General features: G+C 51.7%; 1 protein-coding gene across 1 annotated transcript; it reads right to left on the minus strand.

Moving 5' to 3' along the window:
* Window positions 1–5064: 5064 nt before the first annotated feature.
* LOC136511862 (uncharacterized) lies at window positions 5065–6449 on the minus strand. The gene is made up of 3 exons (XM_066505889.1): window positions 5656–6449; window positions 5437–5536; window positions 5065–5304 (listed from the first exon to the last, which is right to left on the minus strand). The coding sequence occupies exons 1-3, from the start codon at window positions 6447–6449 to the stop codon at window positions 5065–5067; spliced, it is 1134 nt and encodes a 377-aa protein (XP_066361986.1).
* Between the last annotated feature and the right edge of the window lie 14022 nt (window positions 6450–20471).

The raw sequence follows: 20471 nt of genomic DNA on the forward strand, positions 1-20471 counted from the left end.
CGCAGCGCACTCGACGCGATCTGCAGTGGCGTACCGGCGGAGCTCGTTCCCATCCTGGTGGACAAGGGGTCCGCGAAGGACGCCTAGGAAGCCATCAAGTCGCTACGCATCGGCGATGAACGCGTGCGCAAGGCGACGGCGTAGGGCCTCCGCGCGGAGTATGAGTAAATCTCTCTCCGTGACGGCGAGGCCATCGAAGACTTTGCTCTGCGCCTCTCCGGTATCGTCCAGCGACTCGCCACACTGGGAGACCCGGAGCCCGATCAGAAGGTCATGGCGAAGTACCTGCGTGTCGTCCGTCCTCGCTACAAGTAGCTGGTAATTTCGATTGAAACCCTTCTCGACGTCTCCAAACTATCATTAGAGGAGGTGACGGGAATGGTCAAGGCGGCTGACGATGTCGAGCCCGCGCCAGCGCACACGGCGAGCGGGAAACTGCTCCTCATGGAGGAGGAATGGGTCGAGAGGTACAAGAAGAAGGAGCAAGGCGGCTCCAGCTCCAGCGGCCGGGGTCGCGGCCGAGGCCGTGGCCACAGACACGGCGGCGGCGGCAGCGGCGACTCGCGGTTGGGCGGAAGCCGTCCGCCTCCTGCAGAGCCTTGCCCACGCTGCGGCAGAAAGGGCCATTGGGCCCAAGACTGCTGTCTCAAGAAGAAGGAGGAGCCATCCCAGCAGGCCCATGTGGCCCAGTAGGAGGAGGAGACGCTCATGGTCGCTATCGCCACGGCCCAGTCCGAGGACTCACCTCAGCCGGTCGTGACGACCTCCCCCAAATCGCCGCCGCATCCATCCTCTCCGAGCGGCGAAATTCACCTCACCGAGAAGAAGGTGCTCACTTCCCTGCACGGACCCGCTTCTTTCGACTCCACCGCCGATAGGGATCCGAGCCGATGGATCCTGGACACGGGTGCATCCAGCCACATGACGGGCGCCCACTCTGCCTTCGCCAGCCTCGACACCGGCGTCACCGGGTCCATGCGGTTCGGCGACGGCTCCACCGCCCGCATCGAAGGCAGAGGCACCATACTCCTCTCCTACAAGAATGGGGAGCACCGGTCGCTCTCCGATGTCTACTACCTACCCCGACTGACGGCGAACATCATCTCCGTCGGCCAGCTGGACAAGAGCAGCTACGAGGTGCTGGTGAAGGGCGGCGTCATGACCATCTGTGATGAGGAGATGCGCCTGCTCGCCAAGATCCCTCGTAGCCCAGGCCGCCTGTACGTGCTCGACGTCACCATCGCACGACCGGTGTGCCTGGCAGCGCGAGCCGACGAGGATGCGTGGACTTGGCACGCCCGATTCGGGCATGTCAACTTCACCGCGCTCCGCAAGATGGCGCGCGACAAGCTCATCCGAGGTCTGCCTCTGCTCAACCAGGTGGAGCAGCTCTGTGACGCTTGCCTGGTTGGGAAGCAGCGGCATGCACCGTTCCCGCAGAAGGCGCTCGGGCGCTCCACCGAGGTGCTCCAACTTCTCCACGGTGACCTCTGTGGACCGATCTCACCGCCAACACCAAGTGGTAATCGCTACATACTGCTCCTAGTCGATGATTATTCTTGGTACATGTGGTGCGCCCTGTTGCCGTCCAAGGATGAGGCAGCAGCTGCCATCAAGCGGATCCAGGCAGCCGCTGAGAGGAAGATGGGCAAGAAGGTGCTCGCGCTCCGCACCGATCGGGGCGGCGAGTTCACGTCGGCAAACTTCACCGACTACTGCGCTCAGCTCGGGCTACGTCACGAGCTCATGACACCGCACACACCGCAATAGAATGGTGTCGTGGAGCGTCGCAACTAGTCTGTCGTGGGGACAGCGCAGTGCATGTTGAAGGCAAAGGGGCTCCCCCCTGTGTTCTGGGGCGAGGCGATCTCGACGGCCGTCTACCTTCTGAACCGATCTTCGTCGAAGAGCATCGAGGGCAAGACTCCCTATGAGCTCTGGACGGGGGGTGCGCCGGGCGTCCATCATCTCCGCACGTTCGGCAGCATCGCCCACATCAAGGTAACTGCGCCTAATCCGAAGAAACTGGATGATCGAAGCAGGCGGATGATCTTCGTTGGATACGAGGCCAGATCCAAGGCATACCACGTCTACGACCCGTCCACCCGCTGAGTTCACATCAGTCGCGATGTTGTCTTTGACGAGAGCGCCCAGTGGGCATGGCCTGCTGATCATGACGGAGGCGACGCCGACTTCACCATCGATGAACCTGCGGTGGACGCACCCTCTGTGGTCACCACCGAGGTGACCCACACTCCCTCGGTGGGCGCTGCTGCGGGCTCTGCATCTCCTTCCACGTCTGCGGCATCTCCATCACCAGCAATGTTCCAGCGCACACCGACCCCGACACCAAGCTCGGCGCCACACCCGGAGATCGAGTTCGTGTCACTGCCCGGAGCAGATACCAGCGAGCTGCTGGACGCCGACCACGATGACGATGCGCCTCTTCGGTTTCGCTGCGTCGACAACATCCTTGGCGAGACCGAGTCGCCCAAGCTCGCTGTACGCGATCTGGAGGAGCGGCTGCTGCTGGCGAGCGATGCCGAGCCGATGTCCTTCGATGAAGCAGCTAAGCACGAGTGCTGGCGCAACGCAATGCTGGACGAGATGACGTCCATCGAGGCAAATGGCACCTGGGAGCTCGTCGACGCTCCCCCATGCACGAAGCCGATAGGCCTAAAGTGGGTCTTCAAGACCAAGAAGGACGCCACAGGCGTGATCACTAAGCACAAGGCCCGCCTCGTCGCAAAGGGCTACGTGCAACAGCAGGGCGTCGACTTCGACGAAGTCTTCGCACCGGTGGCCCGACTTGAGTCCGTGAGGTTGCTGCTCGCCCATGCCGCCTCCGAAGGCTGGGCAGTGCACCACATGGACGTAAAGTCCGTGTTCCTGAACGGCGAACTCCAAGAACAAGTCTACATCGAGCAGCCGCCGGGGTTCGTCCTGCGCGGCCACGAGAACAAGATTCTGCTCCTGGTGAAGGCGCTGTACGGTCTACGACAAGCACCTTGCGCCTAGTATGCCAAGCTTGACTCCTCCCTGATTGAGCTAGGCTTCCAGCGGAGCACCTCCGAGCACGCTGTGTACCTGCGCGGAGTGGGTGATCACCGGCTCGTTGTCGAAGTCTACGTAGATGACCTGGTGATCACCGGACTCAACAGCGATGACATCACCACGTTCAAGGAGGAGATGAAGGCAAAGTTCCAGATGAGTGACCTTGGCCTCCTTCACTACTATCTAGGGTTGGAAGTTACCCAGAGTGAGGCTGGGATCACCATCTGCCAAGGCGCGTATGCAGCGAAGATCTTGGAAACAGCCGGGCTCACTGGCTGCAATGCAAGCCACACTCCCATGGAGCCCCGCCTAAAGCTCAGCAAGCAGAGTTTGGCTCCAGCAGTTGATCCAACCAAGTACCGCAGCATTGTCGGCTCTCTGCGCTACTTGGTGAACTCCTGGCCAGACCTTGCCTACTCGGTGGGGTATGTCAGCCGATTCATGGAGGATCCCACCACCGAGCATCTTGCTGCTGTCAAAAGGGTGCTCAGGTACGTTGCAGGCACTCTGCAATTCGGTTGCTGTTACAGAAGGAAGAAAGGAGCTCAGCTTGTCGGGTACAGCGACAGCGACCTGGCAAGCGACGTCGACACCCGCAAGAGCACGACCGGAGTCGTCTTCTTCCTCGGCGGCAACCTGGTCACCTGGCAAGCGCAGAAGCAGCGTGTTGTGGCTCTGTCATCGTGCGAAGCAGAGTACATAGCCGCCGCCACAGCTGCCTGCCAAGGTGTCTGGCTCACTCGTCTCCTAGCAGAGATCAAGGGAAAGGAGGCAGGAGCTTTCGCACTCAAGATCGACAACCAGTCCGCCGTCGCGCTCAGCCGGAATCCTGTGTTCCACGATCGAAGTAAGCATATTGATGTCAAATACCATTATATCCGCGAGTGCGTCGAGGAAAACAAGGTTCAGGTTCAGTCCATTGGGACGTTGGAGCAGCTGGCGGACATCTGCACCAAGGCTCTGGGGCGCGAACGATTCTGTGAGCTGCGCTCTAAACTTGGTGTTCGTCATGTAGGCAAGGCTTAGGAGGAGAATTGTTAGATAAACCGATAAGCCTTTCCTATTTTTAGCTTTGCATGTTTATTTGGTGCATGCGCGCATGAACTCCGAGCTGTGGACGTCGTGCGCGCGTAGATAGGCCGTGGCTGAGAATAGCTCGCCACGAGCTCTGGCTCTCCGCCATTGGCGTCGTAGTGGGCGTAGGGATGGATGCGCATCACACGTCGTGTGAGAGGTGGCCGAGTGGTTTTTGTATTCTTCTATTAATACTCAATCAATTGCATCAGAAAAGCTGTTGGTTTTACAGCACCAAAATTCTTGTGTCCAACTGTGTTCGCGTAGTGTTCTTCCTCTGTTCGAGCTCACTGTCGTTTGACGCTCACCGCTGTTCAGCGATTACCACTTGGTGTTGACTCCGAGCTCTGATACCACCTGTTAGTCGCTGAACAGCGGTGAGCGTCAAATGACAGTGAGCTCGAACAGAGAAAGAACACTACGCGAACACAGTTGGACACAAGAATTTTGGTGTTGCAAAACCAATAGCTTTTCTGATGCAATTGATTGAGTATTAATAGAAGAATACAAAAACCACTCGGCCACCTCTCACACGACGTGTGATGCGCATCCATCCCTACGTCCACTACGACGCCAATGGCGGAGAGCCAGAGCTCGTGGCGAGCTATTCTCGGCCACGGCCTATCTACGCGCGCACGACGTCCACAGCTCGGAGTTCATGCGCGCATGCACCAAATAAACATGCAAAGCTAAAAATAGGAAAGGCTTATCGGTTTATTTAACAGTTATCTGATTCTGATCGATTTCCAGTTCACAAATAAGGTAGCATTTCATCAGCAAAGTAAAAAGAACAGCAACAGAACTACGAAGTGTCTAAAATTCTAAACTCCAAGATAAAACCCATTGATCTAGATAGCACACATGACGACCGATATAAAGCAACAACACAAGGCTAAAACCCTGCATTGCGGAGCAAGCGCAACGATCGATCGAACCCTACAGCCTCAGTGACAGATCAAGCTGCGGTGCGGTGTGGCTGGCGGCGGCGCCGTACGGGGAGGAGAAGGGCGCCGTGAGCTCCGACTCGTTGGGGTTGGGGACGGAGATTCGGCCACTCTCGCCAGTGTGGTACGCGCTTGCTGCCGGGAAGAACTCGATCTCCCTCACATCCTTCTTCGCCGGCGCCTCGGCCTCCGCCGGTCCTTGCTTCCTCTCCCGCGCCAAGAACGCGTCTCCCTGCGCAGTGCGTGCATCGCAGCATTTGTGACTTTAATTTGATCGAGTAAAGCTAGCTTCATAGACAAAGAGGATATTTTGAACGTGTGCACGAGCAGATGAGGGGACACGACGAGCACTCTTGACAAGCACCTGGCGAGCGGTGGCCATGGCTGTGGCAAGATTGTAGATGGAGTAGTCTGGAGGCGTCGGTGCCAGTGGTCCTCCATTCTCTGTCAAGGCTCGGATCCTCTTTGGAAGCGTCAAGAAATGCAGATGCAATAGCAACAAGGGAGACAAGATTAGTACGTACTACTTGTCAAGAACACGATCATGTAGATCAGTAGATGTAGTAGGGAATTGAGAAAGGTTGGTGGCTTTACCCTGGAGCAGATGTCGCAGCGGTGGCCGGTGTGGAGGCAGGAGGAGGAGGACACAGCAGGACGCCAGATAGTGCTTTGGCTTGAAGGGTGCTCTGGCGCCAGTGTCGCCGGCAGCAGCTGGGACTGGGACGGGGACTGGTGGTCAGCGCCACCGCCCGCCATGGAGAAGCCTCCCATGCGGCTCCACCGGTCCCTGAAGTACTGCTGCTCCGGCGCCACGGGCGGCGCCCTCTGGCAGCCGGCCGCCGCGGGCGGGTGGAGGACGCAGACTGGGCCCGGTGGCGGCGGCGCCGGGGCCAGCAGCTGCGAGCAGTAGCGCGCGCCTGCGGCGGCTCCGAACGCGGAGGCCGGCATCTGCAGGTCGTGGCGTTGGTGATGATAGTGGAGCAGCGGGTGGCCCTGCCCCTGCGCGCCGGCAGCAGCGTCCCCGACGACGGCGGAGGGCTCGAGCAGCGGGTCGCCCCCGCAACGGAGCCGCTCGAGTTCCGCCACGCCGAGCCCGCGCTGCGGCGGCTTCTTGGCCCCGACAACACCACCGCCCGCCTCCTGCTGCTGCTGCTTCTTCTTGCCGGACCCGGAGGAGTCCCGGCGCAGACGCGGCCGCGCCACCGCCGGGGCGCCGAGCTCCGGCGGGACCAGCGCCGAGTCCGTCGTGGCTGTCGCAGCGGCCGGCGCCGCCGCCGTCTCCAGAGCGCTCGACTTGAAGATGCCGACGCCGGAGTCGAAGGCCACGAGGGAGGTGGCGTGCGTGTCCCCCCAGAGGAGGTAGGGCTTGGTCGCCATGGGAGCTAGGAGGTAGTCCTGGGCATCGGGCCGGCCCGGCCCGGCACGGCACGGTCACGGGCCGGCACGGCACGATGGCTATCGGGCCAACGAGGCACGCCGTGCCCTGCGGGCCGTGCCTCATCGGCCTGCGGGCCTGGCCTTCGGCCCAGGCACGGGCCTGTGGGCCATTTTTCGTGCCGTGCTAGCCCGTGAGGCACGGCAAAAATAACAGGCCGTGCCAGCCCACAGCCCGTTTTGTGCAATATATCAAAAAGATGCAATGGAAGCAATATATCAAAAAGATTTTATCAACCAAGCCATACTCCTCAACAACAGATGCAATGGAAGCAGAAATGTCACGGGCCGGCACGGCACGATATCAAAAAGAGCTGTTTTGTGCAATGCTGCCTCATTAAAAACCTACCTAGGTAAAACTCACCCTTGTGAGAAACCCTAGGCAGGAAAAAAGAGTGCAGCCAGCTCCAAATGTCTTAATCTTACATAGTTATTACAGACCATTGTTCAAAGGTTTAAATGAAAACTAAACAAGTGACTAAGTGAGTGAGGGACACATCCACTCTCAACTCACACAAAAGTACTCCAACACTCCCAGCCAACCAATGCCACTGTCAGCCACCAGATCCATCATCTTCACCTTCTGGTTCATCCAGGAACAGATTCTCGAATGCATCTTCAATTTCCTTGGTATCAGCAGCTTCATGTTGTTCCCTCTTCTCTCCTAGCTCCCAGTCCTTCAACAAGGTCAGCATCTCAACATGTTCTGGTTTCAAGCTCCGGCGCCGTTCTTCTAGGATCCTCCCTGCTAAGCTGAAACAAGACTCTGAAGAACAAGTGGAAACAGGAACTGACATGATATCTCTGGCCATAATAGCCAGGATAGGATAGGTTAGTTTGTGGTCCTTCCACCACAGAAGAATGTCAAAACCATCCTCATAAGCAGTTATGCAGTCGCTGTCCAAATAGCTTGAAAGTTCAGAAGCAGTAGAGTGAGAAGAAGAACAGGCAGTGCCACTGGAAGGACCAGGCAGACCTGATCCTCCAAAAATTACCCCCCAAGCCTGTTTTCTCTTACCAGTGGGTGGGGTAGGACCAGCAACCCTTTGTGACCTGGTTGCACCAAACTTTCTCAAATATTTCTCAAACATTTTATGCAACTCAGTTTTCAAATCAGCATAGTAAGTAGTGTAATCAGTACCAGTATATTCAGTAAGTAAATGGAGGACCCTTTGCATACCTCTCAGCTTAGCTCTAGGGTCAAGAATGAATGCAAATGAGTATAAGAGAGGAATGTCCTTCCAATACTTGAGAAATTTATGCTGCATAGGGTACACAAAGGGTCTAAGATTAACATCTCTTTCACATGCATGCAAATGAGTTCCAATCTCCAGAACATGGTGCAGCACAAGAGGACTGGTAGGATAATAAACACCAGACAATGTAACAGTAGAGTCATAAAATACTTCCAGGAACTCCAATATTTTCCCAGCCACGTGCCAATGGGCTGGAGACAACAGTGCAGAACCATAATTTGAATTTATGAACACAGAAAATACTTCACTGTAAGGAACCAAGTGTTTTAGCATGAGATAAGTAGCATTCCATCTAACATCCATGTCTAAGCCAAATTTTCTAGGTCTCATACCTTTAGCTTCACAGTAGTTTCTAAACATAGCAATTCTTTGATTAGAGGAGTTCAAAAAATTAATTGCAGTTCTAAAATCCTCTATATAAGGTTTGATTCTTTTTAGTCCAGATTTGACTATCAGATTAATAATGTGACAAGCACAGCGTTGATGCACAAGACTGTAACCAGGTGCAGGATCATCAGGTGCAGGATCACAACCAAGATAACCAGCAAACATGGGTGTCAAAGTTTCCATAGCCTTAGCATTAGAAGATGCATTATCTAAAGTGATAGAAAAGATTTTATCAACCAAGCCATACTCCTCAACAACAGATGCAATGGAAGCAGAAATGTTTTCACCAGAATGCTTAACTTGAATCAACCTAAGACCAACAATCTTCTTTTGCAATTCCCAATCAGCATTCACATAGTGAGCAACAACAGATATGTAATCCTCTTTAGCATTACCAGACCATATGTCAGAAGTCAAAGCAACAGATGCAGAAGCATGCACACAGTTCCTAATCATAGCACGACGTTCAGCAAATAACTTATCCAGATCTCTAGTGGTGGTTCTTCTAGATGATCTAACAAATCTTGGGTTATGAGAATTTTTAATATATTCCTCAAATGCATCAGTGTCACCAAAACCAAGAGGAAGATCAAGCCTAGCAATCAATCTACACAGTTCAGTTCTAGCAACAGCAGGATCATAGTTCCAATTATGCAAAGACCCATCAGCATTAAAAGCTAGTCGAGACTGAACCCTAGAAGCATTATCAAGTTTCTGTTTGCAAGATTTTTGGTGCCTAAGAATGTGACCAGTACCAGCAGTAGATCTAGCACTCAACACAGTTCTACACATCTTACATATAGCTCTAACACGCACATCGACACCATTAATCTTCTCATAAACCTCCTCAAAGTCACCCCAGCACTGAGACTTGCGCTTACCAAGTCCAGAAACAGCACCAGAGGAAGGAGTACGAGTACCATTACCATCAGCATTACCATTAACACCAGTGTAGTTGGAGTGGGTGTTGGAGTCCACCGTCCCTGTCCCCGTTGCCCCTGCATCGACGGCATCGACGTCGATCGCCGGCTGTGTCCCGCGGGTGGCGTCATCAAACACCGCAAAGGGGTCACGGCCGTCGTCGTCGTGCTCCGGGGACAGCCCAGCCGCGACCAAGTCATCGTCGCCAGTCACAGGGAACATGGCACCGTCGCCCTGCGAGTCACACGCCATGGGGCCCTCGGCCGCGGACGGCTGAACTCCAGCACCGTTCCTCAACGGTGCGCGGCTACGGCTTGGCCGCGGTGCCATTGCCCGTCGTCCGTCTACGCCAAGGCTAGTTGACGACGAGGCATCGGCAGCAGACCTGCAAAGAAAAAGAACACGCAAAGAAAAAAAGGATGAGAAAATGATCCCAAAAACAGAATCAAAACACTGAGAAACGTATAGATCTAGGGGCTAGGGTTAGGGTTACGAATGGGGATGGACTTGCCTGCGCAACCGGAGCCGGATGAGAAAATGATCCCAAAAACAGAATCAAAACACTGAGAAACGTATAGATCTAGGGGCTAGGGTTAGGGTTACGAATGGGGATGGACTTGCCTGAGCAACCGGAGCCCGGCGCCGGAGAAGACGAGGGCCACACAAGGGCAAGACGGGATTAAGAAGGACGGCGAGCGACGGTGGAAGAGAGACGGGGAGGCGGACTCACATGTTCATCGACAAACAGAGGAGAAGGAGTAAAAAGGAAGACGGAGAGGGACTGAGGGAGCAGGGAACTCAGGGAGAGCCGGAGAGGTGATGGAGCGGCGGCGATATCACCGGATCCAAGGAAGACGGTCGCACCGGCGACGAAGATGGATCGACGAGAGGAGGCGAAGATGGACCGAGCGGGTGTCGAGTGCGGCTGCGGTTGGGAGGCGAATGGGATTAGGGTTAGGGTGTCGAGTGCGGCTGCGGCTTGCGGTTGGGAGGCGAGGCGAATGGGGTTAGGGTTAGGGTGATGGAGCGGCGGCCGGCGGCGATATCACCGGATCCAAGGACGACGGTCGCACCGGCGAGGCGGCGACGAAGATGGATCGACGAGGAGGCGAAGATGGACTGAGCGGGTGTCGAGTGCGGCTGCGGTTGGGAGGCGAATGGGATTAGGGTTAGGGTGTCGACTGTCGAGTGCGGGCGTGCGGCTGCGGGGAGGAGGCGAGGCGAATGGGGTTAGGGTTAGGGGCCGGCCGGGGGAGGGGGGGGGGGTCTCGGTTATATGGGGAGCCGGGGAGGAGGCGAGGAGCCGAGGAGGCCAGGAGGGGTGGGCCGGTGGGGAGGGGGCCGGCCTGCTTGCCTGCTTGCGGGCCGTGCCGTGCCGGCCTGTGGGCCGAAGGTTCGGCCCAAGCACGGCCTGCACCCCGTGCCGTGCCAGCCAGGGCCCATTGACCTTCGGGCCGGGCCAGGCTAGGGCCGGGCCTAAATAGCGGGCTCCGTGCCGGGCTCACGGGCTCGGGCTTTGTGCCCAGATATACTAGGAGGAAACCAAGGAGTGCTACTAGTTGTTTCTTGCGAGCGCGGCGGCTGTGGCAATGCCAGGACGCAGTTTGTGTCTCCTCTTGGGGGTGCTGCTGCTGCTTTATAGCGAGCGGAAGAAGGCGGAAGGCTGGTGATGATATTGCACTCGGCCGTGTAGCGTACTAGTCCAGCAGAGGAGTTCTAATAAGGCCCGTTTAGATGCCATCCAAAAACTAAAAATTTTTGTATAGTACTTGTCACATCAAATCTTGCGGCATATGCATAGGGTACTTAATGTAGATGAAAAAAAAATTAATTGCACAGTTGGGTGAGAAATCGCGAGACGAACCTTTCGAACCTAATTAGTCCATAATTAGACACTAATTGCTAAATAAAAACGAAAGTGCTACAGTAGCCAAAATCCAAAATTTTTTGGATCTAAACGGGGCCTAAATAAGGCAGTTTACTTTGCCGGGCAGCTAGCGTGGCCACGGTAGCAAAATAAATTTTGGTCGTTTGATCTTGTTTTCATGGCTGTGTTTTACTCCACCGGCAGTTTACTATACAGGACCACACGTCACATAGTAAATGGTTGTCCACGAAAATATCTCATCGCCTCCCATCGCTCCAGCTCCTGTCCGTGGCATTGCCTCATCTCCTCCGCTCTCTCCTCGTCACTATAGTTCCACCGTCTTCCTTCCTTTGTGCCGCCCCTTCGCCTCTCACAGCGCCGCCCCTCCCCATTGCCTACGCCAGCGGTGCACCCTCTCCAGCACCTGCTCGCCCCTCCTGTGGCGGGGAGACAACGCCCCCATGCGCGGCGCACCGGCGCGAGCACGCCCAGGCGGCCTCCTACCGATGTTGCGTGCCTGCTCCTGTGCAACAGGAAACCCTAGGTGCCTCTCCGTCTCCTAATCTGTCGCTACCTCTCCCTTCTCGTCCCGGATCGGGTGCCGTAACGGTGCAGGAAGCGCTCGATGCGGCCGGATCGAGCGGCGCACCAGCGCGGGGAGCCATCAATGCAGCCGTCTACCGCCGCGACGGCCCCGCCCCGGTCGCATCGGCTACGTGAGCGCCCTCCGCTGATGCGGCCGCACCCAACGCAGCCCGACCACGCCTGCGTCATGACCGGCCCCATTGACGCGACCGACGCCAGTCCAGCTGCATCCTCTGCTCTATTTCGTCCTCCCTGACCTTGCTTGGTCCTGCTACGGTAACCTAAAAAAATCCTATATCTCCTTTGCTACCTTATGTCTCTTATCCCTTGATTTTGTTTTCTATATGTATGGATGTAGTTTGCTTACACATACGATTTGTGTTCTAGAAAAAATGAAAATGTCTCCCCTCATAACTTATGTATGTATTGTTAATCTGGAAGGCACATTGTTTGCAGGTTTGGGACATTGATGCGAACAAACTATGTTATCTGCAACGTATTCAAAAGTCGGTCACTGCATTCTCTAAAAAGCTTCGGCATGTGTCGATGCGGGACCCACGGGATACACCGCAAGGAAGAGAGGAGATCTAGTTTGATTATGATTCCTTCCATGTAATCCTAGTAGTAATACTACCATGTAATCCTACTAGGACTCTATATTGTAAACCGACTAGGACTCTGACCTCCTGACTATATAAAGGAGAACGGAGTTCCTAGACAGATAGAAAAAACATAACGCAACAAAACACTTTACAATCAATCCAACGCAAAGGCTAACACCGACTGGACGTAGGGCTATTACTCGATCATGGTCGAGGGCCCGAACCGGGATAAATTGACTATCTCTTGCGTTTACCGTCGAGTTCTACATATGCTGAAGCCCGAACAAACTGCCCCGGGTACCCCCGTGGTAGGCTATCGGTGGTGAAACATCGACAGCTGGCGCGCCAGGTAGGGGCATTCGGCGCAATTGCGTTTGAGAGCTCGATGGACCTCAAGATCAACTTTCGCCGCAACTCTCGTCGGCCCTCGTCGACAACTCGCTGCGGCTTTCATCGGCTCTGGTAGACAACTCGCCGTGCTCACTGAGGCATCATTTGTCCAGAAGCAAACAAGGATCACCATCCGAACTACAATGACATGCAAGCCATGCAAAGCCGTCGTGATTTGCATATACTCGATCGCGCCGATCACGACCTGCATCAACATCCAGATTGACCAGCCTATCCAAGGGTCAGACGTATCTCACATGAAGCACGTCAGATCCGACTACGCCGGGGCCGACTCCGACTCTGTCCCACCGAGTCCTACTACGCTGGGGCCGAGTCTGTCCCCTTTCCACCGAGTCCTACTACAGTGCCGACTCCGACTTGGCTCCATATCAGAACTTCCAAGTGCAGCAGTCCCGCGTCATCAAGTCCACCACGTTGAGGAGAGCATTAAGACATGCAAACTACCAAAATTTGCATGCACTCACGAGGCGCACATGTACAAACAAGCTACAGCACCATGCGTGCTTCGTGATCTAGCGAGCAAGCAACAACCGACTACTCGACCGCGGCAACCGACTACTTGTCCACGATGACCGACTACTCGGCCACAAAGGTCAAGCTAATGCTCGGGGGCTCCTCAGCTCAAAACGCCAGGATCACGCCCTGATTCTACCACGCGGCCGTCAATCAAGCTAAGTCATGGTTTAATATTTTTTCAAATATTCTTTAATCATCATATATCTCCGGATATTATCCATATGCCTCCGCGGCTCTACTACAGTTGCATCCCCGACTACTAAAGTCTTCTCTTAACGGTTGTTAATTTACCTGGGTTGCTGAGGCCTTAATACGTGAAGCCTACTCGCCGGAAAGGTGCGAGAGGTGTTTAAACGTAACAGGCTACATAACTAGAGAAATTACATAGCCTAGTAAGAGCAAGACGCGAAAAAATTTAATATGCATTTTATAATGTCTTCTCTCAACGGTTGTTAATTTACCCGGGTTGCTGAGGCCTTAATCCGTGAAGCCTACTCGCCGAAAAGGTGCGAGAAGTGTTTAAACGTAACAGGCTACCTACCTAGGGAAATTACATAGCCTAATAAGAGCAAGACGTGAAAAAATTTAATATGTATTTTATAATACTGGGATATACTTCCAACTTGATATCTTGTATATCAATTATTACATACTTTCGTATGATTACTTTACAGGGAACCATTTTCTGGACCACGTCATCAAATAAGGAGCTCGCCCACCGCTGGCTTCCTTACTTGGCAAGATCCTACATATCCTCAGAAGAGGTTTTCAGTTCATTGAACAACTCAGATTCAAGACCCTCCAACTTTTTGTTCTAAATAGCAAGAGGCTCTGGGGCTACACTCAGTGAGTGCACTTTTTCTTCAAAAAAGCGCACATCACTCTAAAAAAAAGCACACACCACCTGAAGATCCCAAGAAGCGCTATATGGTTTCACTCAAGAAAGCACTCGGGCGACGCTTGTTCCTGCTCGACAAGATCTAGAGGAACAAGACAAGGCTTCCGGAGTTCAACCATGAAGTACTCGGGGGCTTGTCGATGCGGGACCCATGGGATACACCGTAAGGAAGAGAGGAGATCTAGTTTGATTAAGATTCTTCCCATGTAATCCTAGTAGTAATACTACCCTGTAATCCTACTAGGACTTTATATTGTAAACCGACTAGAACTCTGGCCTCCTGACTATATAAAGGAGGGCGGAGTTCCTAGACAGATAGAAAAAACATAACGCAACAGAACACTTTACAATCAATCCAACGCAAAGGCTAATGTCGACTGGACGTAGGGCTATTACTCGATCACGGTCGAGGGCCCGAACCGGGATAAATCGACTGTCTCTTGCGTTTACCGTAGAGTTCTGCATATGCTGAAGCCCGAACAAACTGCTCCGGGTACCCCCCGTGGCAGGCTATGGCCCTGTTCGGCTTACCCTATATTCGGCTTGTTCGACTTCTTTTTTCAGTCAGAATAGTGTTTTTCTCTCACAACAATTCAGCCGGAACAGTGTTTTCAGCCAGTTTCAGCCAAGTTTTAGACCAGCGAACGGGGCCTATGGGTGGTGAAACATCGACAGCATGTGACTATGTGAGTTAGCCCATAGGAGATAGGAACACCTGTTAAATTGGTTTCTACTAAAAAAAGTACCGCAACATTGTAGCATCTTAATTTCAGTACTACGGTCTAAGGGCTAGCGATGGTTCATGAGTTCTCGGCAAATGAGAATAGTAGATAGAAAATGCATACATACCTGTGAATGCTGAAAGCATTATAGTTGCTTAAAGTATTCATTTATATGAAATTGTAATTGCTTATACTAACCATTTATACTTCATAAATATATCAAGGCAGTTTACTTTGCCGGCCAGCTAGCGTGGCCATGGTAGCAAAATAAATTTTGGCCGTTTGATCCTGTTTTGATGGCTGAGTTTTATTCCACCGGCAGTTTACTATGCAGCACCACGCGTCACATAGTAAATGGTTGTCCACTAAAATATCTCATCGCCTCCCATCGCTCCAACTCCTGGTCCGCGCCACTATCGCTCCACCGTCTTCCTTCCTTTGTGCCGCCCCTCCGCCTCTCACAACGCCACACATCCCCATCGCCAACGCCGGCGGTGCGCCCTCTCCAGCACCTGCTCCGCCCCTCCTATGGCGCACCGACGCGAGCACGCCCAGGCGGCCTCCTACCGATGTTGCGCACCTGCTCCTGTGCAATAGGAAACCCTAGGTGCCTCTCTGTCTCTTGATCTATCGCTGCCTCTCCCTTCTCGTCCAGGATCAGGTGTCGTAACGGTGCGTGAAGCGCTCGATGCGGAAGGATCGAGCGGTGCACCAGCGCGGGGAGGCGTCAATGCAGCCATCGGCCGCCGCCACAGCCCCGCCCTGGCCGCATCGGTTGTGCGAGCGCCCTCCGCTGACGCGGCCGCACCCAGCGTAGCCCGACCCCACCTGCGTCATGATCGGCCCTGTTGACACGACCGACGCCAGTCCAGCTGCATCCTCTACTCTATTTCGTCGTCCCTGACCTTGCTTGGTCTTGCTACGGTAACCTAAAAAAACCTATATCTCCTTTGCCACCTTATGTCTCTGATCCCTTGATTTTGTTTTCTATATGTATGGATGTAGTTTGCTTACACATACGATTTGTGTTCTGGAAAAAAAAATGAAAATGTCTCCCCTCATAACTTATGCATGTATTATTAATCTGGAAGGCACATTGTTTGCAGGTTTGGGACATTGATGCGAACAAACTATGTTATATGCAACGTATTCAAAAGCCGGTCACTGCATTCTCTGAAAAGCTTCGGCATGTGACTATGTGAGTTAGCCCCATAGGAGATAGGAACACCTGTTAAATCGATTTCTACTAAAAAAAGTACCGCAACATTGTAGCATCTTAATTTCAGTACTACGGTCTCAGGCCTAGCGATGGTTCATGAGTTCTCGGCAAATGATAATAGTAGATAGAAAATGCATACATACCTAGTGAATGCTGAAAGCATTATAGTTGCTTAAAGTATTCATTTATATGAAATTATAATTGCTTACACTAACCATTTATACTTCATACTAGCATTCTGAAGAAAACCGTATTCACAGGCAGCAGCTCTCCTCCAGTCCTCGTTATCCTGAATCCCGGTGCCCGACGGGTGTCGGTCGCGTGGTGTCGTGGTGGCCACCGCCCGTGGGTTGCTGCTTATGCTGCGAGACTGCACCACAGAGCTGAGCTACTTTGGTCTCTTCCCTCATACCATCCAACTGATTTTGATCATTTGCTTGTTTGCTTGTTTCATTGGGTATATACAAACATGCAGGTCGATATAGTCCACATGATGGAGGACATGGTGGAGCAGAACAAGCTAACCCACGTAACAATGTAGTTATATCTTGGTTGTGCAAATATGCCTCTATGCTGGCACTAGGAAAAAAGTTTATGGGAGTTTGACTTAGTTCCTTAGGTTTACTAACATAAGATTACAGATAACAAAAAAACTACAGTTTGACATATCGGTTGTCATTCTCGGGATCGTTCCATTCGAAACACGCATGATCCCAACAAATTGAGTGCCTGTCTGCGTGAATCTATGAATGATCTGAACTGGTTTTTTATTCAGCTACTTAAAAAACCTAACCGGGTCTACTTTTTTTATCCAAAAAAACCTGCTTTGTGACCTACTAAATTGTCTTATTTCCTCATCAAGTATTTTATTTGCTTCAGTCCAGCCATGGATTCTGATGTAGACTTTATTTAGCCAAAAAATATTACGTATACTTCTAATTTCTGCATCCCTGTATCCTACCTTTTCCTCATTTGTATGATTTTGCTTTTTGTAAAAAAGGTGATGGATACCTTTACATATTCTGCGGGTAGACGAGAAAAAAGGGAAGCAGAAAAAAAGTATTGGAGGAACTTATGTGCAGTTGCAGAGTATGGAAGAAAGCCTAGCATCTGGGCCACATTCACACGTGAAGGTCAGTTTGGTAACTTTAATGGTGTGCAATTCTACATCTATGCACTATGGTGCTGTTCTGTAATTCCATTAATTGCAAGCGATAACTATGATTTATGAGTGTGACTTTGAAGTGTTCAGCTAAATTTTCAAACTGTATTGAGATGTTTCCTTCCTGTTGGTTCCCTTCTTGGCAAAGAAGTTAGTACTGGATGGTTTACAGTTTGGTGTCCTCTGCAGTTACTGTTGCAAGAGATAACTGTGATTTATGAAGTTAGTAGTGGATGGTTTACATTGTGGTGTCCTCTATATTGCCATGTTTCCTACCTCTTGGTTTCCTTCTCGGCAAAGATGCCAGTATTGGATGGTTTACAGTCTGGTTTGTGCTTCGCTAAAACTATTACATAAATATTTCCGAGGCTTCTTATGGATGTAGGTCCAAATTTTGGATTACCACTTATTGATACTTACTATGCCGTTTGCTTCTATATAAGTTGCAGTAGCTATGCAGTGCTGCATGGTGTATTTTGCTTTCACCTGGTAGCTATTGCTTCAGCCCTTATCTCCTTTATAGTTTGTTTTAATGATTGGTAGTTTTCATTGTGATTTATGAAAAGACAAGTGCTAGATCACCTCACCAGATTCCAATGTAGCAACATAAAAAATTATCTCAATATTTTTTGGAGTACCGCTAAGCTAATATTAGTTGCTATGTCGTTTCCCTGTATATAAGTTGCAGCAGTACAGTGCCTCATGGTGTCTTTTGCTTTGTAATAATAGCTTCTAAAAAGCGATCAGCTTATCGATATAGCCTTCTGCCTTACTCCCTAAGGTGTCTTTTAGCAAAGCGATCACCTTATCAATTCAGGCTTGCATCTTATTGTCTGTATATATAACTACATTGTTACGTGGGTTAGCTTGTTAGCCTGTAAAATATATGTACACACCATTCAATCTCATGCTATGACTCTGAGTATTTGTCATGTTAGTTGCTAAAGATTAGATGATTGTTCAATCCTGCGCTGCATATTTGGTTGGATAACCGACACGTGCAAGGGCGCGCGTGATGGACTAGTTATTTACATGTACTCTCGGTGTACTGATGATTCAGATAGTCACACGGGCTCCAGAGCATAATTTGACTTCTTATTTTTTATAAAAATATATATTAAAAATGTAATATGTATATTTTTATGAAAATACTTTTCAAGACAAATCTATTCATATGATTTTCACATTTTGAAACTCAATGACTTAAAAGTTATTCATATTTTATATTTCCAATGTTTGATCAAAACCTTGTCCAAAATGACTTAAATTACAGGTATAAAGGGAGTATATAATGAGATTTAATTTGACTGTATTGCAGGGTGTATACTCCAAAAAAAAAAGAAAATAAAATCATCTAGGTTTTCTGTAGGTCAAAACTTCTTAAGTATGATTAGATTTATAAAAATTATTAGTAACATTTGTATCTCTAAATAAGTTATTATAAAATATATTTAATGATTTGTCTAACAATATTTACTATGTACCTCAAATATTAATAATCTCTTATTGTCGGTGCGAAATGTGGCCAACAAGTAAATATTTGTAGTTTTGCCGTGCGCTGTGATCTGATATGGCCTACCACGCGATAACACAAGATTTATACTGGTTCAGGCAACGTGCTCTACATTCAGTTTCAATCGTCCGGTGACTTTATTTCTGAGCCCAGGTGCTCGAAGTTTGTCGTGGGGTTACAAACGAGTAAGGAATAGGAAGGGGGTGTCAGAGGTCCGGTCGGACTCTGAACCGAGTGGAAGAGAGTGACGGATGCTTAAACGTGTGCTAAGTATTGGAGCCATATGCTCTGTGTGTCTGAGTTTATCAGCTGTTGAGAACGTGTAGACTGTGTAGCTATCGAGCTCTAGAGCTGTTGAGCTGTTTTGTCATCGTCCTTTCAGGAGAGAGCGCATCCCCTTTTATAGATGAAGGGGATGGCCTTACAAGTCAAAGACGGAAAGGGAGAGAATGTGTACGTGTGCTACCTAGTCTTGTTGCCCACGCCGTCGGGTATAGCACGCCATCGCCCACCTTACTATTCATGACATGCTATATCTGACAGGCTACACAGTGTTCGCCCACCTTACTGTTCATGACCTGGAGGGCTGCACAGTGTTCGCCAGGGACGGCAAACGACGGCGCCCACAATACTATTTATGTTCTGACGCGTCTGGAAGGCTGTATAGTGTCCATCTGACATGGCCTGGCGGCACTGTCCTGCAGGTGCGCAGGGCATGGCAGGGTATGGTCCTCGGTATTGCGGTTGACTTGAGCGTCTTACCTTATCTGCTCTGCCTGCTCCTCGAGCCCACAATGAGCAGGCGTCCTGGTCGATCGTTCCTAGATGGACCCGACCATGTCGGTCGGGAAAGGAGGCGAGCAAAGGTTTGACATATCCTCGGTCGGAGGAACAAGGTCAGAGTTGGACTATGGTCCCACCACAGCCAAGCCTTCCGGTTGGAGCTCCGACCAAGTCTCCTGGCTAGGGGTGCCAGTCAAGGACCAGATCATGGTCTCGGCATGTCATTGTGTATCTAGGCTGGCCCAGACACGTGCTGTCGCTGCGCTACCTGTTGGGCCATGTATTACAGTGAAACGGGTCTATTGGGGACTTCAGGTTTATGAACCTAACATGAGCCCCTTAGCCCCTTTAGGGCTTCTGTGAAGCCATATAGGGGCTATTGAGAGCGCATGAGAGTACGATGCTAGAAGATCTCTCATAAGGAGAGAGCATCTTACGTCTCGAATGGGCCCCTATCCCTGATTCTGGATCAGATGATGGAAAGAGGGTGGAGAGCATTGTAGCGAGAGAATAAAGATCTTGGCTCCCTTATTCCGCTTTATGCCCCAAGGTGTGGAGCAGCCCTGGGGCTGTTCACACATGCTTTGTGTGTTATTGTAAAAGCCTAGGGCTTGTGTTTTTAGCTTAACGAAAGCTTGTATTTGCTTTGTGATTCCTGTGCCCATTGCGCCATGGAGGCAGGCTGTTTATTGGAACTTCGGTGTTTTCCCCCTTGGTTTGTTGTACCGCGTACGGTAACCAAGTGGGATTTAGGTGCCCAGCCTCCATGAGAAGGACTGGCGAAGGCCGCGGAGGCGCGCCAGGGGGATATTGCCACCCAGCCCCTGATGAGGGGACTAGCGAAGGCCGTGGAGGGGCACCGCGTAGACATAGGCACCCAGCCCCAAAGGGGGGGAACTCATCGGTAGTCCGTCTTCTGCCAGGTGCGCGCGAGCGCATCCGGTGGGTGTAGCCCCTGAGCCTGTGGTCGACTGGTGAGTCGGTCGGAGGCTGAGCACCTTAGTACTCTTCCTAGGGCCATGGACTCTTGTGTTCCTTCCGATCGGGGTGGTCACCCATGTTTGTCCTGCCGGCGACCTGCGTGGTTGGTTAGATTCCCGAGTCAGGGTCGGGTGGCCCGAGC

Source organism: Miscanthus floridulus, chromosome 16 (genome assembly GCF_019320115.1).
Source record: "Miscanthus floridulus cultivar M001 chromosome 16, ASM1932011v1, whole genome shotgun sequence".
NCBI classification, from domain to species: Eukaryota; Viridiplantae; Streptophyta; class Magnoliopsida; order Poales; family Poaceae; genus Miscanthus; species Miscanthus floridulus.